General features: G+C 34.7%; 1 protein-coding gene across 12 annotated transcripts in view; it reads left to right on the top strand.

Moving 5' to 3' along the window:
• Nucleotides 1-25,130, top strand: part of REPS1 (RALBP1 associated Eps domain containing 1) — a 67,885-nt gene that overhangs the window by 28,894 nt on the left and 13,861 nt on the right. For 4 of the 12 annotated variants that reach the window (XM_074896442.1, XM_074896434.1, XM_074896438.1 and 1 more), the window contains exons 4-12: nt 1,313-1,466; nt 7,902-8,029; nt 8,503-8,665; nt 8,963-9,026; nt 9,869-10,023; nt 14,622-14,761; nt 19,172-19,252; nt 22,243-22,330; nt 23,175-23,276. In XM_074896442.1, coding sequence (XP_074752543.1) covers nt 1,313-1,466; nt 7,902-8,029; nt 8,503-8,665; nt 8,963-9,026; nt 9,869-10,023; nt 14,622-14,761; nt 19,172-19,252; nt 22,243-22,330; nt 23,175-23,276 — 1,075 coding nt within the window. The remainder of the gene's footprint in view (nt 1-1,312; nt 1,467-7,901; nt 8,030-8,502; nt 8,666-8,962; nt 9,027-9,868; nt 10,024-14,621; nt 14,762-19,171; nt 19,253-22,242; nt 22,331-23,174; nt 23,277-25,130) is intronic. The other 8 variants (XM_074896444.1, XM_074896443.1, XM_074896441.1 and 5 more) reach the window with 5 other exon arrangements.

Genomic DNA, 25,130 nt, shown 5'->3' with positions numbered 1-25,130 from the left:
AGAACTTTCAGGACATACCTCAGTTGCAGAATCAATCAGGCTGGCCCTGTATCCCAGGAAATAGGAAAATCAGAGGCAAAAAATAGTGAAATTTGAGATCATTAGAAAGTATCCAGTCATTGTGGTCCTAAAACTTTTTTGCTAGGATGCTTGTAGTTTTAGTATGTGCCTCACTTGGAGAAAAGCTTGTTTATGGCAGTTTCTCACTGACTTTTAGACTTTTGCAGATGTAATACTGATTAAAAAGCATAATGATCTTTGAATATTTGGCAAAGTAAACCAGTTCAGCTTTAGGAATCATGTGGAAGCCTACAGCCAGTCTGGCTGTTGGTACTTGATAGTATATTAACAGTTTTTGACAGACTACTGAAGACTTATTTTTGCCTACAACTGAAACAGATTTTGAGATTTTTAGCTTTGTTTTTACTTTTCAGGAAACTCGAAGTTCAAGCTTTGCTTTCTTGTTGTACTTGTTTTCACTAATACAGTTTAGTTCAAATTGGGAGATCTGGCAAACAGGAATTTCAAAAGATATAGATGTAGGTAGGAAATTACTTTCTACTGTATAAATACTTCACATGGTACAACATAAATAATTTTTCCTTTGTATTTTACTTGAAATGGAATAACTAGTAGTCTGAATGTCTCATGAGAACTGATTCCAGGTAGAAATTCCACATATGATTCTCTTTTTTTCCTACCTGTTCAGGGAGAATATAGTACAGTATGTGATTAAAGGGAAGCTTGAGCCTTAAAGTGAGGTCAAAACTACCTTGTAATTTGTACAGCAGAGAAGTATATCCTAGAATGGCATCATTCTTTGAAAAAATTACATCTATGTTTTTGCATATTAAAAAATAATGTGGCCTGTCTTGTGACTTTTTCCAATGTTTAATTCTGGTTTGTTTTTTAAATGAAAGTAACTGATTGTGAATCACTTGATGAAAATTAGGTATGATGTTATACAGTAAGTAATCTTTTCTTTTGAGACCTGGGTTCAAATGTAACTTTTATCACAAGTGAAAGTGAGTCTTGTAATCTAGCTTCCTTTGTAGCTAGGTCATTAACTCGGCATTGCTGTTGTCTTAAGAATGCCAAGTTAAAAATACATTGCTTGAAGTGAACATGTCCAGTCCCAGTCATACTGTACCTGACTTCTCCTGTTCCCTCATTTTATTAAGTACTAAAATTTTCACGCTAAAATGAGAGTTTAACTGCAGTGATGGTTGTTCCTAGAAATAATGGTTTTAGATAGGCTTTTATGTATTTAGTAATTCAGTAAAAAACTTAAAAGGTTCCTTTGTTTTATTAGGAGTCCACATCTCCAGTTGTTTCACCACAGCAATCCCCACCAACCTCTCCACATACATGGAGGAAGCACAACCGCCATCCCAGCGGAGGGAATAATGAACGACCTCTTGCTGGACCTGGGCCTTTTTGGGCTCCATTTAGTGAAGCACAACCAGGTATAAATGTCTTCTGTTATGCTTCAGCTGTAACCCAAAGTTGTGGAATTCTTAAATAAGTATCTTAAATGAGTTCAGGGCAGTATATCTTTGTATTTTCCAATCCAGGAAAGTTTCTTGCAGATTCAAATGTTCATGTTGATGGCAGCACTGTGGAATCTGGGGTCTTGCATATGGTGGATCCATTCCTTAGTGTGGTGTGGGAAATGCTTAGAGTTTGGAGGGAGGGAAAGAAAGTATGGAAGTCTCCCAGTGGAAAGTTTTCTAATACTAAACTGACATACTGTTGAAATTGTGCAGGAACTGTCAGTATACCCAAAAACATGGGGATCTCAAGGGAAAGCAGCAGATAACGTTTGTTTGAATTGCGGTTTTGGTAGATTAGATGAATTGTCAGAACAACTAATTCTCTTACCCTTTTTTTTTTTTGCGTTCTTTAAAGTTTATGTAAACATAACTGAAGCTACTGTATCTCCAATCTGTCAAGGTAGAAGCACTTGTTTCAGTAAAGCTTTTCATCCTTTATTATTCTTCATTTAACAAGACGACCCTCCCTGTTGTTGTATCACTGTGCTCAAGGTTTAAAAAGCTTTCCCCCTTAATAGCTCATATTTCAAAAAGTTCTGTTTTCTGATATCTGATAGACTTAATAAACTTGGGAACCATGGAGTAATTCAAATTCAGGTTCTGTTTTTGACGATACTGCTAAATAATATGTGCATTTTGTAGGCTGTGGTTTCAGATGGAACTGTGGTTCATTGGTTTATTTCAGTTGTGATATTCCAAAATTGATCTGTTACCTTTCAATTTATTGTTATTCTGTAGCTATAAGCATCTGTGGAGGACCAGGTTCTGTTTTTAGAATTGGTTGGATAAGGAAATAAAACTTACTTTAGAAGTGAAATAGATTGTATGCAGAGGTTTATGCCAGTGTCCTGAATGAATGTTGTTTGATAGTATCAGTCAATTTATCTTTTTTTTTTTTAAATTCTTAGTCTGCTCATTGCATATATAATTGCTTCTAAGGGGTTCAATCTAGACATTGTGATTTTTTTTTTTTTTCAGCATTCAGTTTCTTGCCTTTTTTCTTGCATAGTTTAGTTGATTTGCATTTCTTGCAAGCTGAAATACAAGTTTGTCTGGTAGCTGATTTCTAATTTGTGAAGTTTTTCCAATTTATGAAGTCAAGGACTCCAGGGAAGTATGCAAACTATTCCTACTGTTAAAGAGTTCAATATTGTCCTCTTAAAAATAAAGTTGTAATACCATGTTAATATTTCAGTTTGACAGTGCTTTCCCTGTGATGTCTAATGGATAAATTTTTCAGTAGTAATCTGAAAATATTTCTGAACTAGCTTAATATTCACCATTTTTATATTCCATGCTGAAACATGTAGTGTGTTAAAAGTAATTCAGAGATACTGTTACTGAAGGATTATCTGTTCTGCTAGTGCTAGAGTGGATTTTCTTATATTAGTTCAACAAAAATTGTTAACCTGATTCACTGCGGGTGATTTTTTTGCACTGCAGATGATTAATTATTCCTTTGAATTTCAGCTGTTGTAGAGAGTTCATAATTTTGAAGGACAATATTTTGTAGAAAAAATATGTTCCGCTGGCATTTAGCTAGAACCAAATAGTCTTTTGGTTACTTTTCTTAAAATCAGCACTGCAAGCTCGTCTTGATTCCAATGCAGGATGTTCTTGAGAAATCAGGTAATTTGCAAGTACATGACATTATTTCAGTAGGATTTAAGGCAGGACTATGCCATTTCACTTGTGATCCAAGAAAAATAAGAACCCAGGTCTCTCTGCTTGTATTTCACATTATGTGAAACATTGAAAGTAATGGGGCTGTCAACTGAAAACATGGAACCTAAAGCGTGAAAATGTTTGATGGGTCTAATAATAAGCAGCATGCTGCCTTAAACCAGAAGGACAAAAATCAAAACTTTTTTGTTTGTTTGGAGAAAGATGTGTTTTAAACAGGAAGATTCTGCCTTATGCATAGTAAAGACACTCTACTGCGTTATGATGCTCCCACCATGAACAAAAATTAAATAGTGCTTTCTGTATCAAATTGGGCTGTAGAATAATTATTAGATGATGACTCAATTGTTTTAAAAAAATCTTACTCTTCACCATGTATTGGAAGTCTTAAGCATAACTTACAGCTGTAGTGTTCTCAGTTTCTTGACAAAGGAAACATGTTCTTACCTCAACCAAGCAAAAGATTGCCACTGTGTTGTCCAGTAATTCAGTTAGGATAGTATTAGTGATGCTTTATAACTAGCTGGGCTCTGAGGCATCATCATGAATAGCTCACATATGAAATCAGAAGCCGAGGCTTGTTACCATCTTTCTTCAAGCCTTTTTGCAGAGAGCCCCAAAGGATCCATGTATTTTACTTTAATATCAGGAATTAAAGCTTCAATGATAGACATTGATCACCTGCGTAGAATTAAGTTTATAGTTAGTTCAAGTCTCATCCTTAAATGCTGGAGTCAATTCTGTTAAAACCTGTCTTTCAAGTCTTGCAGGTGTCTTTGATTTAACAGTTTAAGATAACATGATTTTTGAACAGCTTTATGTCCCAGTTCTGGCTTGCATCTCTGATCTGGATCAGTCTTCATAGAATAATACAGTGGATGACTGAACCTCCTGTAGGAAATAGAATTGTATATGAGATGAGAGCTTTCTGTTCCTATAGTTAAAAAGGGGGGGGCAGGGCTGGGACAGGACACGAACGACACAACACCAAATTTATTACTTTTACCTTTTCAGCTCACTTTGCACTACAGTGTCAACTGCTAGAAGAATGCTGATGGTGACAAACTTGTGAGAAAGAACCCCTTCCTCACTTCAAATGTTAGTCAGAATAGGGACTAGAAATTATTTTTCGTTACCTTGTAGTCTGTTTGGCTGGAAGCAAAACAGGGCATTTATGTTTGTAGTATCCAAATAATGATTTCAAATTAGTAAAAAAAAAAAAAAAAATCTGATGTGGTGTATTCAGTCCTAAGACCCTCTGTTAGCTTTCTTTGGCATTACATCAAAGTTCTGTTCTGATGTCTGAATATGTATGAGAACTTGCAGCCCTAAGCCACACTTCCTTCTTGTTGGGAGAGATTTTTCTGCAGTTCGTGAAATCAAGAACTGGAAAACTTCTGAACAGAAGTAGAATATGTTTGCTGTGTGAACAGTTCACTTGCAACTTTAGAGTCCTAAGTTATTTGCTGTGCTTGCAGCAGACTGAATACTTCTTTGTCTCCTGGTTGCTGCTTCAATAATTGTTTATAACTGGCCTTGTTACAAGTTAAGGATTATTCTTACCTGGATGTGATTCAGGGAGGGAAGAGCTCTATAGCATTTTGTCTTATTGCCAAAATTGTTCCTGTTTGCTTTATTGACAAAACCATCCTCCTGGTTTTGTTTCATCACACATTTGTGGTGTGGAGAGATCTTGCTAGCTTACAAAGTTGAAAATTTAGTTCTCTGTGAGTAAACCCACATTTGTATAGTTACTGAAAACTACAAGCTACTCAGATGTTACCTAGATAGACCATTTCTTACACCAACATTTGTAGCTTAAAGTGAGGGAGTAATTTTTCTCCCACAGGAAATGGGATCATTTTTCATAAGTTACTGATATGTTTGTAAGATATTCAAGCTAGAGAAGAAGAGTATAGAGCAGCCACAGGAATTCAAGTTAGGTCTTCATACTAGATATAGTGCATTAGACTTCACAGCTAGTTCAAATCTAATAATTGGTCTTAGGCCTACTTTCCATTCATAGTGCTGTTAATGGCATTCTCACTGATGAAAATGCACAGAGACCGTTAAAGGTTGTTTCTTCACTGGGTTACAAATCATAAAATAAAAATACACTGATTGTTTTGAGTCTTCTCTGTAACCCAGTTTTCTTCCACCTTCCCTTCTACAGTGTTTCCAGTCTGGTTTTGTAGTTTGAGAATAAAGCGAGGAGTGACTATCTCCAATTCAAATGTCAAAGGGATGTAGTTTTAATGATTGAGAATTGAGTTAATGACCGGTGGTATTCCACGGGTATGTGTGTAGATCCAGGTGTTCAGTTACTAATAACCTTTCTCCAGGTTCTCCAGCCTTCCCATCCTGCATCCTAAAACATTTCATTGCAGGGTAACAGGAACAGTAAAGCAAGAGTATTCTTGTTGGGGTTATTTGAATAGAGGAGAAAGGAAACAGGTCTTATAATACTTGAAGAGTACTCAGAAGGGTTAACAGTTTGGTACTACTGGCATCTCCATTGTTATCAAAGCACTGCTTTGGAAGAGGGGCTGTGCTAAGTGGGGTACAAATTGAACTGTAATAAGACAAGTTGTTTGGAGAAGTAAAGGTGACGTAAAAATATGAGGTCAGTGCTAACAGTGTCAGTGTCTGAGGGCCAGAGAGCCATTGTTTCAAAAGTGAAATTTGAGTGTGGCATATCCATAGGAGAGACAGGAAGGACTTGTCTGAATCTTACTGTCTGTTAGCCCAATGCTGAGAGAGGCTCTGAGCTTTTATGCACATTTCTTTCTAGTGTTTCACAGCTACTGAAGAATCCCAAGGCAAAAAGCGTTTTCAAACTCATTGTCTTTATTCTCGGCAATTTTGGATAAAGTCACTAAAAGCTCCAGGCTCCATCAGGAGCTTCCAGAAGGAGAGGACAAATCTAGGAACAAAAGGAGTAGTTAATATGGTTTTTTGTCATAGTAAAGCTAACTTTAAAAACAAGCGAACAAACCACACACACAAAAAATGTTGGTGGTATTCTCAGATTTTGATGAAATTCAGAAATAATGTAACCTCTCAATTTTGTATATCTGACTTATCTCCTCCAAAAAATCTTTTTCCTCCTGGAAATCTCAATCTTTTTTCTGTGTAGTGCAAGATTAAATATGGTGTGCACAATTACAGCTATTGTATGTAAGAGAGGAGCAAAGATAGACCAGTTCTAAGCATTTATCGTGACCTTTCCTAGGAAAAAGTCATTTATAGAATGAAAGAGTAGTTGCATACTGCCAGATATTAAATAGCAATTTTGTATGCTAACAATGTTACTGTCACTTTAGATGCTAGCCCTCTGTGCCTCACTGTTTCTCAATTTCCTTTATTCCCTTTACTGCAGATTGTGTGCTAGTAGTCTCATCAGTCTCCAAGAACCTAAAATTGTTGATATTTTGTCAGCTTCATGAAAGGATTACTTCATATATAAATGGACTTCTTGTAGCAATATTTTTTAGTCAGCCTCTTGGCAATAAATTCTTGGGGTTTATTGCTTCAATTTAGATTAAATTGGCAAGATTAAAATTATTACATTAATGTCATATTTCTTGTTTATGGGTTGTGTGGAGGGCTTACAGAAACTCTCAAGAAATTGATCTGCCTTGTAAAAGGAAGTATGCTTCTACATATGAGCAGAAGTTCCTATTGAAGTATTACTTCATTTAACATCTTCCAAGAGAAAGTTGTGCAAGAAGGGTAGATTAATCAGTTTCACAACTGCTGTTAAAATTTCAGGAGTTCAGCATTTCTTTTAGGAGTCAGGGAGTAGAATGGACTCCTTGGATTCTTCTAGACTTGTTCTAGATGGTTTGTTTTCCCTCTGATTGGAGTTCCTTAAATTTTAATTTGTAACTGCAATTTAAAAGAATTTGGAGGGTTTTGTACGTAGAGCAGTGGGTGGTCAAATCTTTCTAACTTGCTTTATTGTTTTTTTAATATTAAGACATCGACAATCAGCAGTACTTCAGAAGTAGATTATAACAAGGCACTGGGTGAATCTCAATTATTGTGTTCCAGATAGTTAATACATAGCAGATGTCAGCATTCTATGTGGATGCCTTTTATTATTCTTGGCCTGTTTTTAAGCAACTGAGTTAAGTTAGTCTAGAAATAATTTAGGAAAAAGTATCTGTGCCAAAAAGACTGATTCCTAAGAGGAATTTCTAAGGCCATTTTCTTTGAATGGCAAAATAAAGCCTAAAAAGTTTATGACAATAAAGTTGCACACTAATATCATGCCACTTTTAAATAGTTATTTGTCCACACAGGTGTTGCTTATTTCAGTTAAGTGGAAATTTGGGAGTGTTAACTCATTCAAAATCCATTAAATGGGTAAAACCCAATTTACATTTTAAACATGTTGCAATAAACTTGTTCCTTGCTTCTGTCATTTTAGTGCAGATTTAAACTGATCTGGTGTAAATATCTACAGAATGAGTTATCAGGAGGTGAACTTTTGTCACCTTGGTAGAATGTGATTTTTGTTTTCTTCACCATTCTACAACTGCGTATCTTCCTGTTAGGAGTATGTGTTTCAGGATACTTTTTTTTGACTGCTTTCCATTTCCATAGTTCTTACTCAGTTTTCACGGTTGTCTTTTGAAAAGGAAATGTTTCTTCTACTTTCAGGCTCATCTACTTCTAGTGATCCCATATGGTCTGGCCATTCACCACCACCCCATCAAGAAAATTGGGTCAGTTTTGCAGATACCCCACCAACCAGTGCTCTTTTAGCCATGCATCCTGCTTCTGTCCAGGTGTGACACTTTATTGGTATTTGATTTGCTTCATTCAGATTGATGTTGCAATCTTTTTTCTTTTTTTTTTTTACAATTTTCATTGTAGATGTTTACCGTGTATCTGTGCTGTAGTCTGTTCAGTGCTGTTTACCCAGCAGATACTTGTTTCATTGAGTAGACTTCATTTGGAATGATTAACTGAAAGCTACTAATTTAAAATATGTCAAGAATTACGACTTCAAAACATTCGTTTAGCTTTTTTGCATATGTGCCGTACTTTTTTTTTTCTGCTTACATACCTGCAATCATTCCTATCCATATATATCAGTGTGCAAAAAAACCCTGTCACCCTGTAGATGCAATCTGATGGCTTCCTTCAGTTTTTAAACTACTGTGAGATTTAACTATGCTTTGTTTCTTGAAGGCAAGAAGTTGAGAATTCATAGAAGCATTTTAGGTAGATAATACTGAGGAAAAATATTTCATTTCAGGACCAGACAACAGTACGAACTGTAGCATCAGCTACAACAACAAATGAAATTCGTAGGCAATCAAGTAGTTATGATGACCCCTGGAAAATAACTGATGAACAAAGGCAGTATTATGTTAATCAGTTTAAAACCATTCAACCTGATCTGAATGGATTTATACCAGGTAAGTTACTCTTTAAAAAAATATAATTGTGGGTGCAGCAGTTTTGTTACAAAGACTTTGTTGTGTACTTAGGTTTGCATACCATTTTGAAGAAAGTTCTGCATTTTACTGATAATGTTCTAGTAAACTCCAGTGTAATTCAAGAAAGGACTTGCCTTTTTCCATTGTTTAACCCTAGTAATTAGTGCCAGTTTTCCCAAAACCTTTGCTAAAAGAGCTCATCTCCTTTACCATAACTAAGTCTTCTAATGGTTTAACTTGCTTTCAATATTAAAAATGGTTGTTGTAATTTTTCAGGATCTGCAGCTAAAGAATTTTTCACTAAGTCAAAGCTACCTATTCTTGAACTTTCTCATATTTGGTAAGTGTAATGTGTCTTTATTCAGGATAATTATTTAGAAAGGTGATAGCTATCTGTCATCTAATAATCTACTTACTAGAAGGTATTAAGTGAAACTTCACTGAACCTCTAGTATGTTCAGTCCTACTCACATTTACGTTACATATTACTTCAGTGAGCTTTAATGGGTCTAGGCTATCACTATTTACAAGGCATTTTGAGCTTTTGAATAAATTTCAAGCACTTTAGAGTAAGAAGTAATTTAATTGAGGTTTTTATTAATGATGCATTTAAAATTAAGTAATTCCTTATCTATATTTATTCAAGTCTAAGCAAATTTAAATGAAATGTACCAATGAAAATATTTTTAAATGCACTTAGTGGACTTGATGACAAATTCAGCTTTGACTTGGTGCAAAGCTTGTATGTCATTGTATTTGTACTGTATCATTACATGCTATAATTAAATGTATTACCTTGGCAGATTTTATGTTTCTTTCAAGGTAATGATTTCTAATTCAGGTATTTTCCCATTTAAAAATCATGTTGCCTCAGCACTATGGTGTCTTTAATATACTTTGCCAAAAATCTGAGGCCAATAATATTGTGTAGTACTGTCTTAAATGAGTTAAAAACCCAGAGAGATAAAAATGGGTTAAATTATTTTTAAGCTTTAAGAAATGTTATTAATGAAGACTCATTTTCTTTGAAGAGTAAAGCATGTAGTGCTAATATGCAGTGTTTAATGTGGTAAAATTAACTATAGACTGCATTGTTTGACCTTCCAAGTAGCACAACAGAAGTATGACTTAGAAATAAAATAACCTTAAGAAATTTTATTTATACTAAGTTTTCCTTTTTAGGGAACTGTCAGATTTTGATAAAGATGGTGCACTGACATTGGATGAGTTCTGTGCTGCATTTCATCTGGTAGTTGCTAGGAAGAATGGGTATGATTTGCCAGAAAAGTTACCTGAAAGTTTAATGCCTAAACTGATTGATTTGGAAGACTCGACGGGTAAGACATGCATCAACACTAATTTCACTGTGTCAAAAATTCAGTCCCATAACTGAAAAGCAGACTACTGTTTATGTAAAAGTGGTGTTTAAAAACAAGATGGTTTTGGCCATCTTCTTCTTTTATTTTAAAACAGATAAAGGAAACTGAATATTTCAAAACTGCTTTAGATTACTTTTTAACATCAGTCTTTGCTTGGGAAGTCAGTTTATAGTGAGTGTACAGGTATTATGATTTCCTAGAATTTTATTTTTTTTTACAAAATACTTCAAAGGGGGTCTCTTCATACTGTGTGTGTAGGATGTCAAAGACTTTCATCTGACAATTATTGATGAGTTCTTAAATTACATACTGTGGCTCTTAATACCTCTGCTTTAATAATTACCCCATTTTTTGTGGGAGTAGTTAGGCGCCTCAAAAAACTTTTCCAGCAGCACTCAGCTGCAACTCAAGTGTTTTCATATGAGTAAACATTTTGCTATGTTGAAGACATTCATGAAAAATATATATGATTCATTGGATGAACACCTAGCAAGTGTGAAACCTACCCATTCCATGTACTTCTGAGTTAAGGTGATGGCAAAGAAAAAATCTTGATAAGAAATAGAGTAACGCTTACTTGTATAAACCGTTGTTTTTTTTAAAAAACAACAACAAAAACCAAACTGTACCAGATCTTCTACTGCCTTTATTAGTAGTAGAACTCAAGGCTTCTATCATTTAACTGAAGTTGTCTGGAAACTTTGTAAGTTAGACATTAAACCAGAAAGTGGGTTTTTTTAATGTATGTTTATTGGTCTTACTTTACAGGCAACTTTGTTAATATAAAACTTTGACTTATTTTCATGAGGTACAAAGCGGTCTTTAAACTTGAGAAAAACTACTTTTAAAAGTAGAAAAAATGTTTTTCCCACTGGTTTTAAAGGAAAGTTGTTGTTTTCTAGTGAATGTTAAAAGGCTACCATTGCTGCCTAAGCTGTGCTTAAAAAAAAAGTTCTGATTGGTACTTGATTCTGCTGTTATTAATAGCTACAATGAAAAGTGATCTTGCAAACCTGTTGAATTTTATTTAATTAACTAGATTTAATTTTTTTTAGATGTGGGCCACCACTATTGGAAATAGCTAATCTTTTCTAGCACCTAACATGATTTATCACCAGAACTTATATGCTGAATAAAGAGAAGTTACTGACATAGCTGTAGTTTTATTTGTAGTTACAACAGTCCAAATCTCCAGTATACATTTACTATTTTAATATAAATTAAAAGTTACTCAGAGGTCTATGTGCAAACTAGTATGCATGTTAAATTACAAGGGTTCAACTCAAGGGTTGTAAATCAGCCTAGAAAGATCAACCACTTAAATTTGTCATTATTTTTTCTTTTTAGTTCCCATAAAAGCTGTATTTCAATAAAACTTGCTTTCAACATCCTTCTCAGAAATAGAAACTATAAAGTATGGCACTAGTGTCTTTGAGGGCTCTTTTTTTCATAGGATACAACTTTCTCAAAGAAATTGTTCAGCTTGACTGACTGAAGCCTCAGTGTGAATAACATGCTTTCAAACTGTTCAAGAAGGTGAATTGCTTGAATGTCTTTTTAACCAAATGTGCAAGAGGGTAAACTTCATTTCACAAGTGTTAACAGTACCGTTAATAATTCTGTCCTTTTGTTGGCAACTTTCCCCTTGATCTTCCATGCTTCTGCGCTTGAAACTTGCTGTCTCTTTCCATTTTGACTTTTGAACCAGTGGCCAGCAGAAAGAAAAGTAACAGAGGACTCCCTGCACCCTATGTCTCTGTGCAGACAGAGGGAGGGAAGAACTCTTGTGGTCTACTCTGACAGCCTCTCCCTCATCAGCCCCTGTGAATCTATTATGTGACAAACTGCAGATGTCCCACACCATTAACGTATTGGTCTTCTCTTACATCTGATTTCATGATCAGGGATATGTATTTCTCTCACATGACACAGACCTATTGTATAATAAAGCATTTATATAGTTAGTCATTTTTCTGGTATAGCACTATGCCTATACAGAATTTTAACAGAAAAAAATGTTAAATGAAGAGCTGGTATCTTCCTGCTGACTAGAGAGAGAAATTAGGCGTATTAAGTTCTTAGAATAACGTGGTAATTCTACAATACATTTGAATGGGTTTTGTATTTTGAACTGGATCATATACTTCAAAGAATTATTTGGATTCTCTGCTTAGGATTTAGCATTGTGTTGTGGTATCTGTAGATAATGTCAGCTCTTCAGAATGAGCAAGATATCTCTGTGTAAGAACAGCCTTTAGAAGAAAAATGCAGTGAATGAAAATTGGAGCATGAAGTTAGGCAGTTGTACAAATACCTCTCTAAGTGTTTATACGTTTGTTTTATGAATTGAATACTGTTGATAGCATCTGCATCTGTCTTGGCAGAATTTATGATCTGCAGCTGAAAAAAGTACTAGTCCCACTTCCTGTTATGTAAATAAATGTGAATAGTTTCCCTTAAACTCAGTTTTATCTCAGTTAGTAAAAACTACCAACCCTTTACAAAACTAAAAGCAAGTTTTGCTTTTCTGTGATTATGTTTTTGTTTGGGCTGCTCTAACAATGACATTTCTTTGTACAAAAAAAAATCTGTCATGTTTTGGTTCTTACACAACTTAATTACTTTAATGCCTGAAGTTTTCCATAGTTGTCTTAAGGATGTTTTGTTTGGATACTTGCAAAATTCCTTGAATTGCAGGTGTCTGTGTAGCCTATCCACAGCAGTTTTCAGACTTCTGACCTTGTCTTTAACAGTTATCTAGTGCACCACTATTGAAATGAGAATTTTGATTGTTAACTCATTAGAAAAAAATTATTTATAATACATTTCAGAGCAATTGACATGCAGTATGTGTTCCCAAAACATTACCACTGGCATATTGTTTTCTGTGCAGTAACCACAGCGTATCATGTGACATCATTGCACCTGTAAATACTAGCTTGATGTAGCCTATTTTTTATTGCCAGATGCTTTTTGCCTGAAGCAGGTATTAGATGCAGTTTTTATCTGGAATAATTTGTAAAGCCATTTTCCCTAAAGGACAGTGGTACAAGATACTACTAGGTGCTGGGCACAATTTTGGTAACATTGAATCTCAACCTGATGTTTGGCTATTTACAGACGTTTACAAGCCCTTTGAAATTTTGGTGAGTTACTGGTTTCTGTGTGTGGTTTTTTAATGTCAGTAGCACCTCAGTCTCCCCTGGCCTCAAGATGGGACAATCAATTTCTTTCTGGACTTCAGTGTTTTGTGTGGTTTTTCAGGCTGTGCCTCTTGCTGACTCCAGCAGCACTTTGGAGAGGATAGTTGCTAGTTTTCAAAGGTGCAGTTGGTCACTATTGACTATTCAAGTGTTTCCAGTTCAGTTTGACACTGGATTTGTTACGAGTTTCTTCTGAATGGAAGACAGCAGCCAGAATATTGAACTGTCATAGCAGAATAGCAGGCTGCGGAGTTCAGCTCTTCAGGAGCATGAAACCAGTCCCTTTTAAAAACATCTTAGTTTTTGGTACAGTGCATCACGCAGTCTTGTGGCAGTTGTCCTCAAATCACCTATCTATTGAGCAGTCCTTTAAAATGGTAATTTAATTAAGCCATCTTTCTCTTGTGCAGTTTTAATTCTTTGGGCCTCAAACATCTTATTATGTCTAGCTACTTACCAGTCACTCTTCCAACTGTTCCTGATACATTATGCAGTTAAAGAGTTATAGCCTGAGCTTCAGTTTTGTGAGGCTTTCAAATGCATTGCTTTAGCTTGTATTGTGTTATCTAGCAAAATAGAAGACACTGTAAGCAGAATTTTACTGTGTTTTGCAGAATGCTTAATCTGCTGCTCAGATTTACCTTACCCAATTCTCTTATAGTTTGAACAGAGCAAAAATAGGCATGCTGCGTCATGAAAATATGTACAAGTCTGAAGGAGTGTTTCTGCAAGGGACTGTACTTGCTGAAAGCTCAGAGAAAACTGAAATAATAGTAAGAATGTACAGTTGCACTGTGACAGCTGCTAGACTTCCTCAGTTTGCAAAATGTAGTGAATGGAAACACCATTGTTTCAATAAGGAGGCTTAAAACTTAAAACATTTTTTGGGGAATAATCTAAGGGAATGGTTTTCCTCTCAGTTTTCATGGTTTTGGTTTGTGTTTGCATTGATAAACCAGTTTTGCTTTAACCTTTCATATAAGCAAGTATTTTACTGTAAGATGTAACTTCTCGGTGGATTTGCTGTAATAAACATTAATGTGAAGTTATTTTCTTATAATGTAAGAAAGAATTATATTTATTTCTACATGGAGTAAAAATCTAAAATTGCTATTTAAGAAAAAAGTACAGGAAGATAGTATGGTACAGAGTAATCTTCAGTTTTCAGAAAGATCCTCAAAATAAGAACAGCACCTGATAAATAGTATATTTGACTTGAATGAATGGTTTTTTTGTCTGCTGCTAAGTATTTACTCAGAAAAGATTAAACCAAATAGTACTTTGCACTTTCCATGAGATGTGAGCAGCTCTTCTGAGAATAAACTGAATGCAATTCATGATTTTGGTTTATAGTGATTCCTGTCATTTCAGAAGTTGGAGAACAGACTGGTGAGGTAGGTTACTCCAGCTCTCCAGCAGAAGCACCTCCAAGCAAGTCTCCATCAATGCCATCCCTAAACCAGACCTGGCCAGAATTGAATCAGAGCAGTGAGGTTAGCACTTTTATTTAAGAGTTATTTCATTGCCAGTCCATAACTAAACTGTGTCTGCATCCATAATTCATCATAAGTGGATTGTTGATTACAAACTGGGAAAAAGTTAGCAGAACAATAGACGTTCTACACGTGTCAAATTGTAAAAAAGGTAATGTTTTCCTTCTGATTTTTCTGTCTCATTGTGAGATGAGCTACTACTTAAAATGTCATTAATGTTAATTAAGCTTTATATTAATAACAAAATTTTGTCATAGCTTTTAATGGAAAAGTTAATTCCTAATTTTTCAATTCAGGGGTTTGGGTTGAGGTTTTTTGTTACCTCAGAAGGGCTTTTACAGCCAACACTTTTGCAAAGCATTAAAATAAATTTCTTATGGATCCAGACATCAAGACTTATTTCTGGAGGTGATTCTCACCAGTAATCTAAAGAAGGCATAGCATTTAAATTTTTACTGTTATGTGCTACTGCATTATCATCCTTTACCATACATATTTGCTTTATAAGCAGTCTTACATGTTAAAGCTGTATTTTGTCAGAATTTGAAATGGAAGTTACCAAAAGGACTTTTTTAATCTCCCCTCCCCTAATGTCCATTGTTTAAAAAGCCTTTAAGGGATTTTTTTCCTAGAGTTTTTCTTTTTGCTCTGTTTTAACATTTTGCCTTTGACTTAGAATAAACCAGTGTTTTATTCTAAGAGCTACTTCAGCAACTCAAATGAGTTCCTGACTGTAACCGTACTACAAAGATGGTGGAAGCTTAGTTTTCATTATAAGGGAGGGGGAAGTACTGAAATTATTTTTTTTGAAAACTTTTTAAGAATCTGAGACTCTCACCTTGTTTTAACATCTAAGATAGTTCTGTCAGCAGCTGAGAGTTATGTTACCCGCTTCTCTTATTGAAAGAGCTTTTTGTGTCTGTCTTCATTAGACTTCAACTGGTAGTAAAAGGCAAATCAAAAGAGAGTTAGTATGAAACAGAACAGAAGTATATTTTTATGATTACGATTAGGAGCAGAGATTTTCTTTCTCAGAAAGCAAGGAATTTCTACGGTCTGCTGTTCCTCTTAAGGGCAAATGCTAGCTTCACAGTGATGTTCTTAACAAATAAAAAAAAATGTAGGAAATTATTTAGTGATTTTTAGTTGTTCTATTTGAGAGAGTGACTGTTGCTGTTAGACTGTGTTAGGAGGGAGGTGAGCAGATACTCAGTTGTTGCTAGCTGTCTGCAACTGTATTAAAACTTGCATTGATACATTCCCTCATGTTTGCAATAAAGATTTAATAAGCTAATCATTTGGTAAACTGCATTGTAATTGAACAGATTCCTTCAGTGTCCCATGCAACTCAAACCAATTAAATAGCATAATTACACTAGTGCAACGAAGTTAATGATGATTTTCCATCAGTCAGAATTTTGTCTTACAAAACTGACTTTGTCCATTCAGATAGATAATATGGTATTTTCTTTCTGAAAGTCTACTAAAACTTTAAGAAGCATAGGAAAGTTCTTAAGCTAAATATATTACCAAATACTAACTATACTAAAATAAGAGTTGATATCTTAAGAGTTTTTTGTTCTAACACAAAGGAATTTCTGATTTTTCAGCTATATTGCTGTGCATGCTTCTTGCTCCTCAACATTTTCTTTTCAGCATGACTCAGGTCAAAGTCCTTGAGGTTTTAATGCCATGAAAAAATTTCCGGTATTACTGCAGGCACCACTCTGTTTCCTCTTTGAACCTCTTATAACTGTCATCAACAAATGAATTGCTTGAAAAACCTACACATCCTTACATCATCTGTCTTTCCAGGCAGTTTCATCCCCATTAGTTTCAAAACTGTTGGTTACTCTGTTCTTTTTAGTTCATAGTTGATTTTTGGACTCCAGTTGCCAGGTTCAGTTAGTGTAAGCTCACATGTATGGACCAAGGCATCAGTCTCAAACTTTGAAATAAAGACCACTATGAAAATCCACCTAAGTCTGGATACTACATGCTTCATATTCTCATTTCTTCACTCATCACTTTTCTCACTTCAGACATCTTTTCCATCCAGCCTAAAGTCTAAGAGCTTAAAAAAACCTTGAAAAGTCTAATAAGTTTTTGTTGAAAAATCTAGTCTGATGTCATATGGCCCTACTAGCTTTGACACAGATACAGAGATTTGCTTTTGAGTCCACAACTGTTACACCTTGTTTCAAATATCTTGGTGTTTTATTAGTAACAGTTCAGATTGCCGTGAGTTTTAGTTTCTAATGGTTAACTTTTTCAAAGTATTTCTGAAACATTTTTGCCAACTTAGAGGATAAGTATTTTAGTTTAAGCTAGTAGGAGTTTTATCCTAGCAAATGAGTTATATTGTCAATGCTCTTAAACCTTGCACAGTTTGAGATGCAGTCCGGTGGATTCCTAATATATGTAGCTTTCTATTAAACAGGGAATTAGCAGTAACTAGCTTCTGGTAGTATTTCAGCATGGAGCATGATACCATATTCCCCAGAGCAGTCAGGAGGTGTTCGTGTTCGTTTGTGCCCCGCTAGGGAGCCTGAGGTCAAGTAATAAATGTACTGCAGTTCGGCTTCAGAGGGGTAGAATATAGCATAGATGCTGTATGCCTTTATGGAAGTTTTGGAAAATGAAGAAACAATATTTCTGTAATCATGTGATCTGTTTGCCAGTCTCACTGGTAACTTTGAAGCCACTGGTCAAACCAAGTTTAAAAGGGTGGTGGTAGTCCTGAAGGAAGTATTAATGCATGTTTCATGAAAATGAGCAACTGTGTAAACACAAGAGGCCAAACCAGGCGAAAGGCTTGTAGAACTTGGCCACTGAGTTTCTGATTTAGTAAAAACTGTCTCACTCAACAGGTTTGTATAGCTCCAAACTATTTGCAATGCTGCCTTTTCATGAAGGGGTGGGGTGACACACAGATGAACTGTTTAATACAGGGAGTGAGACAGAGCAGTTAGGAAGGAAAACCTTATGTCCTAACTAAAAAGTTTTTGTTATATTCTGTCTATGAAGGGCATAGTTTTATGTTTAAACAAACAAACAAAACCGAAAAACCAAACAAAAACAACAACGAAACAAAAACAAGGAAGGAAACACACACCCCCAAAAAACACCATATGAACAGTATCTCATAATTTTTGCCTCAATGTAAAGTTTGAAATGAGGAAATAAGGCTGTCTCTACAACAAAATGTCACCGTGTATGAAAGCACTTACACCTTCAGTTAATCTTCTGAATTTAATTTCAGCTGCTTGAAAACAGTTATTTAGGAATTTCCATAAAGAGTTATTTCTAAAATAACTGGGTTAAGCTAGGTTCACATGCAAGTCATTCACCAAATATAGTTCAGTGTAAAAGAGCACATGAGATTAGGTTGACTAACACCATATAGTTTGTCCTGTATCTTTTAGAATAATTTACATTAATTTGTTTGTAGAAATGGGACAAGAATATTGATTTGTTTTCACAACTATACTAACATTTTTGTCAAGTTTTCTGAGCACTAAAAATTTTGTTGGTTTTTTTTTGTTGTTGTTGTTGTAGTGTTTGAAACTTGGTTAATATTTACATGTTATTTTACCAAAATAGAACAAGTTTATCATTCCTATTGTGATTTGTAATCTGGTTTCTGGATCACAGACTAATTTTATGTGCTTTACTACTTTGTTGATCCAGTTGTGGCTGTAGGTTGACTTAGTAAGCATGAGGACTCTTGACAGCCATGTGTTGATACAGCATGCCAATATTTTATTAAATTGTTCAGAGATTGACTTATTTGCTTTAAGCAATCAACAGTGTGTTTACATTTATTTCTTTGCCTTGTCAGTGGTTTAGACTGGTAAAAATGCTCTTTTATGGCATAGAATCACTTCTCGGGGTTGCACTGGCAAGCTGAACTGATGTAATTGGAGTACTCTGCTCAGTGTTCTTCTGCCTGGGATTTTGTAAGAAAATCGGCATTTATAAAATACAGTTGAAACTTGGCAGCTGCAAAGCTGAGGAACCTTTCTCTGGATTTTATAATTACAAATATACATATGTCACTGATTTTATCTTTACAGTATTTGAATGGCTTAACTTTTTTTTACTTGAATGATTTTCATTAGCAAACATGAACTCTGAAGGTACTTCTGTGTTGACTGTGCGTCTGTATCTTCATTATGAAATGTGAACATAAAGATCAATATACTGACAGATAACAAACTTGGTTGCACAACAATGTCAGACTGAAATAGAAATACTTAATGTGTATTAGTGTGCTTTCCAAGTCAAGTACGTTCCAGTGCAAATATAGTACTTTCCAGTGCAACCTCCAAACTACTGTGCTAAATCTCCTCAGTGATCTTTTACTCCCATCTTTCTTATCATGCTGACTTCTCTCCTCTGTCTGTTCAGCAGTGGGAGACATTTAGCGAACGCTCTTCAAGCTCACAAACTCTGACCCAATTTGATTCTAACATTGCACCAGCTGATCCTGTAAGTCAATCACTTAGCTTGCTTGTTTGAAATTAATTTTATTAACACAGAATTTCCATTCATTGTATTTAGCTGTTATGCATGATTCCATAGACTGCTTTGTGGGGAATGGTGGCAGGCTTCTTACTTTTTTTGCTTATTTTAGAAATATAAATTTTCTAGTACTGCTCCTGTTTTAATATCTGAGTGCAAAGAATGCTTCCCCCCCCTTGATTTTGATGTAATACAACACTGCTATCAAAACCTGTATTACACAAAGCATTTAAACATGTTTTTTTGAAAATGTTTATAAGTCAATGCAAAGGCCACTCTGTGAGAAACCAGTCCTGTTTTAGATTATCTTCAGAGTTCTATTTTTTTCAAGTTGCAGAGCTTGATTTGCACAAACTCTTAGGAGACACCAACTTCACTGAAAAAATTACTGGGCTTTAATGGGTGTGGTATTTCATATTCCTAATGTTTTCACCAAGTTACTTATTAATTAGTATTTCTCCAGCTAAACCTGTGCTGTTCTAATGCTTTACTCAGTGAGGAATGCTCTGAAGGATTATGTCCTTAAATATCTTGCCAAGTTTGGGTTCCAGATACTTGCTACAGTGTTTCAAGTTCTGCTGGTTTTAAACTTCACAGCATGTGACATTGAAACAGTACTGAAATGCATTAAAATTACTTCAGTATTTGGCTGCTGCTTTCATCCTGCTTTTCTTAGAGATTTAATTACCATTGTTAGTGTCCATTTTAATTAATTATGGTGTTAGTGTCCATTTGACAAAATATAATAGATGTACATAATACATATTTAACTGCTTTTAGTATTAAACAGGTCACTTCTGAAAAGATATAATACATAAATATACATATATTTTAAATATATCGGTGCTCCCTCTGTTAACACTGATATTTATGTGTAAATAGTATTTCTGGATGCTGGAAGCTAGAATTCAAACTGCACTGTTCCTTGTGCTCAGAATTGTCTTGAGTAAACATTCAAAACAAATGAAAATGTCATCCTTAAAGCAAAACCCAGCCCTTTTCATCTGAGACATGCTTTTTTGGCTTAAATGTACTGTATTTTTATGTGTCAGTGAAGTGAGCCTTATGGGAATCAGTTCATGGTTGTTTCTTACTCTGTACAATTACTTCACGTAAAAACCTATCACTGTCTTGTTTTCCACAGTAAGATAGTAATTTATTTTTACACATAAATAAATAACAACTCTGATGTTGAAATTTTTTCCCACACATTATTTTAAAAGTAGAACAGTGATGACACATGGAAAGCTCATATATAGCCGTGTGTGTGTATAAACAGAAATTCAGTAGAAATACAAAAAATACACTGGGAGATCACATTCTTGAGTTGTTTTCATACAGTGCTTGTAGATGAGAAGAATTTTAAATAACGGGAAGCATCTTTGATGCTTGCTAAGGTAATAGACTCTGGAAATAGAACTTTATAGTCTTTATCTTCATATGAAAATAAGAACAAGTGACAGGAACTTTTCAGTAATAGTGTGCAGACCTCTTATTTTAGCAGCCTCAACAGTGAGGGATGGGACTGATGTACTCGAACAACGCCTGCTTTCCCAAAGGAGAGAACTGGCTTTCTCAAGCAGTTAATAACTAACTAAAGAGTAAATTCACAGACTTGTTTTCTCTCTTTGTTGGAAAAGCAGCTGCTTTGAATGTAAAAGATAAGTGGAAAGGTAAACCAGCACGTTCATCCCCTGGTATGGGAACCTAATTTGCCAGTTGTAAATGGAAGTTGGTAACATGTTAAGTTACTCTGTGTAAAATGAGATTCATGATTTGAATTAATACATTATATAAAAATCCACTTAATTATTTGAGACATGATTTTTATAGTAGCTGCGTGTTAGATTACAGAAGAGTATTGAAGTATCTAGTTACGGCAAGAGTGATCTTTGCATGATAATCCCACTATGGCGGCGGGTGGGGGGAAAGCAATATATTTTAAAGTGATATTTTTTCCTAAAAGCCTGGTGCAACAAGAGTGTTCTAGCTGTGACTAGAAAGTGGTTTTAAAAGTTTGTATTTGCAACAAGAGTACTGCAAGTCAATTTAAACAGTTTTAGAAATTATTAATGTAAATGTATTACGCTTGGTGAAAATGATTGACTTGAATAGTCAGAACATTCTAAATTTCTGATACAAGGGTAGTTTTGAAACTTCTTGTTACTTCTAGGGACTGCAATCTGGGAACATTTTTTTTGTGCTGTCATTATCCCACGCATACATTCTGAATATAGATGACAGTAAAAAAACCCCTCAGACAGCTATGTCCATTTTTTTAGGTTACTTGTGAACAAACATAAAAAGTTTTGAGATTTTAATTTAGTCTCCAAACCAAATAGAAAGGGCTGTCTGTAAAGTAGATCCAAATGGAGTACTTGTCTGAACTACAAAGAAGGTGCCTAAATGTAATGTCAATGCCTACCTAGAGGTATATTCCATAGGGTTTATTATCCTAAAGTTTAGAAAAATCTACCATTTTAAAGACTTTTGAAACTATTTGTCTTTAAATACTATGAAGTATCTATTTTGTCAAGAATTACTCATACTGTTTTAAAGAGATTCTAAAAGTTTCTAAGGTATCGTAAGTAAAGCAGAAGAGTGTAGGTTTGAATATTCTGGGTTTTGATTGTTTTGAGGTTTTTTGGAATATGTACTTGGAGTAACATATCTAGTATGCCAATGATAGTGGAAAGCTGGTAAAATTCAGGTCCTGTTCACAATGTGGTTACCTATAGAAACATTTCTAGTGCCCTTTTAAAATAGTTTGCTAGGTTACACCTTATAAAATTTTAGAGAAACTTTAGCTTATATAGACCTTTTAGTTTTATGGGTACATTTTCCCTGGACCTGTTTAAAAATTTATGAAATTTTGTTTAGAAATGACATTTTACATGGTGCCAGATAAGCAGAACAATTTAAAACTAAATTAACATCATTGACTCTGATCTCCACAGGACACTGCAATTGTGCACCCAGTTCCCATAAGAATGACTCCAAGCAAAATCCACATGCAGGAAATGGAGCTTAAAAGAACTGGAAGTGGTAGGATATTTTCTCTTGCTAATGAGGAAAGTTTTGTACAATTAGTTGGCTTTGCTTCCTTAAACATGATGACTTTTTTTGTTCTCTTAGATGAATATATCTGGAGTTGTAACCAGCATAATTAGATTCTCTGAGTTAAGAATTTAGAGTACTGTTCAGATAGGTACAGGGTTTGAATTGGCCAATTGCTACAGTGGGGATTTCACCATCTGTAGGAGATCATTGCTTGGAATAGTTCAGGAGCATCATGATGTAGGTTTGATCTGGGCCTCCAGCAGGATGTCTATGTTCCCTTATGAAATACTGAAGGAGACTGTGAAGATGGAGAACATAGCCTGCATTGATAAAGCTTGTCTACTGTGGTCAGAAATACCAAGTTTATTTTGAAACCTGACAGCATTTGGGAGTATTGTCAGGCTTTTTTTTTAATACTCTGGTCAATAAGCAGCAAGGTGGGTTTTGATAATTTTCCTTGAGGAACAGTGGAGTCACCGTTTATAGATTTGTCCCAATATGCCAGTATTTCCTAAAGCCATTAACTCATGCACAGTCTTCAGCATATGAACATAAACAGATATCCACAACACATTTCTTTTAAAATTTCCTTAGCTTAGCCTTGTAGAAAGGTAAAGATTCCCTAAGATTCTTAACACTGAGAAACAGAAATAATGCTATTACAATGTAAAACTTTAAAGTTAAAATAATTCATGCACCAAAAGTGTTAAAATACAGAAATTTTAAGCAGCTCTTCAGATATGGGTAGAAAACTAACGTAAAGGTTTGGCATGAGAAGTAAAGGCTAGTTTGAATACATCTGTTTATTTAGACTTGTTTTTCCATCTAGATCATGCTAATCCTACTAGCCCACTACTTGTGAAACCACCTGATCTCCCAGAAGAAAACAAAATTAGTTCATCTGTAAAATTTACAGCTGGAAATACAGTTAGTAAGTATCAAATTACTTTCTGATCTCATTTTTTACATTACAAAATGTAGATCTGATATATTCTTCAGTGAATGAAAACTTGCTAGATAGCAGAAGCTGTAAAATGAGATAAACTAATCGTAAGAATAGAGTCATTTCTGATACAAAGTATGTATTAGAAGTAGTAATTAAGAATATTCTGCTGATGTTACTGGAAACGTTTTCCGGCCATATGGGTTCAAAAAAGTTCATTTTCGTCAGCTCTTTTCCATCTTCCTGTTTTATTTTAATTTTAGGATGAGAAATTCAAATGTATAGAAAGTAAAATAGACTAAGTAGCATTTGATTCTACTTCACTCAGAACCATGTAACAACGTGATTTCTGAAGAGCGGAAATCTGTTGACCACAAAATTTTCAGGCAATTCTCATTTGGTTTAAGAAAATGTGATAGATTTCTACATTTCTTTTTTAGGTACAACTTTTCAACTGTTTATTTGCCTTTTTGATTTTAAGTATCTCCTGTGTCCAAAACATTTTGCATTATTTCAATTTGATTAGTCCACTTCTCTAATATTGACGGAGATTCCAAATTATGCATAGCCTGAATAAATCTCTGTAGTCTGTTTGAGATTTGTTTTCTTTAAGTTGTGAACTTCTGTTCAGTAAGAATAAGGTCTGAAGAATGCATTACTTTGAGTCCTTTGCATTATTAAGACAGAAATATTTTGGATGGTTTGTAAAACAGGAGTAATTCAGAAAGTGCCTTTTTGCAATGTTTTGCTTTCCTCATGAACTCTGTTTCAGTGGCAGTCTTTGTTCTGAGCGATGTCTTGAGCCTGTCTTATTTCTTTTCAAGCAGAGTTCTGTTTTCACTAGGTAGTCTTCTGATGCAAAAGAAACAATGAGCAAAAATGATCTTTGAGTGGGGAAACTACTACTATATGCAGGATCTAAGTTCTGAGAGCCCTTCTGTACTCCCTTTTCCTTATCTGAATATAGCTTAAACTTTGATAAAGGACCTGTAACTGTAATTATACCAAGAAGTATTCTTCCCTCAGAGGAAGAATGTAGTGAAATAAAACAAACCACATTACAAGGCAGCTTTATGTTACACTGCAGTACCTCAGACTGTAGTTACCAGGGATGCCCATCCTTTAGTTGAAGATATGGGTCTTGTCAATAATGTAAGTAAATTGGATGGTTAACACCTTTCAGGTGAATCCTGAAGAAATTGTTCAATACAAGCTAACTCTAGAAAACGAATTTCTGATACTTAACACTGTAAATCTAACAGGATTTTTTTTGTGCCGACTTGCTGTCTTGGTAATTACGTTACTTAATGTTCTTTGGTGTAATACTTTAGTAGTATATCCGAGCACCTTCTATGCTAAATCAGTGACAATGTCTAGTACACTTCTTGAGCTGGGCTCATTTTTCAGTGTTTGCTTTACTTGCTTGATTTTGTTTATCTGTGCCAGAATTCATTTGAGAATAGGGAGTCTGAATCTTTATTTAAGCAAGTACTTTTCTAAATTAGTTTTGTTTTTTCTAAATACATAGCTGTTTTGGAAATGTTTCATAAATGGATATTCTCCAGACTTTTATTCTAGGATATTTGGTTCATATGCTTTTTTTCCTGCATTATACAGAAGAGTACAGATTTCTTAGTGTTTTATTGATTAAAATTCAAGTGCAGGTTAATTATTTTACTTCTCATAGTCTGCTGTTCATGGGTCAGTATATTAAAATAGTATTTGAACTGAGAACCAGTGGAGATTTATAAGCATCATCTTGATCTTGAGAAACTAGCATTTTGTCCTTATTTTCCATGCTTTTTACATCAACTGTAGTTCAGCTTGGAAGTTCAAAATTTG

This window comes from Athene noctua, chromosome 1, assembly GCF_965140245.1.
Source record: "Athene noctua chromosome 1, bAthNoc1.hap1.1, whole genome shotgun sequence".
NCBI lineage: Eukaryota > Metazoa > Chordata > Aves > Strigiformes > Strigidae > Athene > Athene noctua.
The sequence above is the reverse complement of the archived record's forward strand: the minus strand, read 5'-3'. Positions and strand labels throughout refer to the sequence as shown.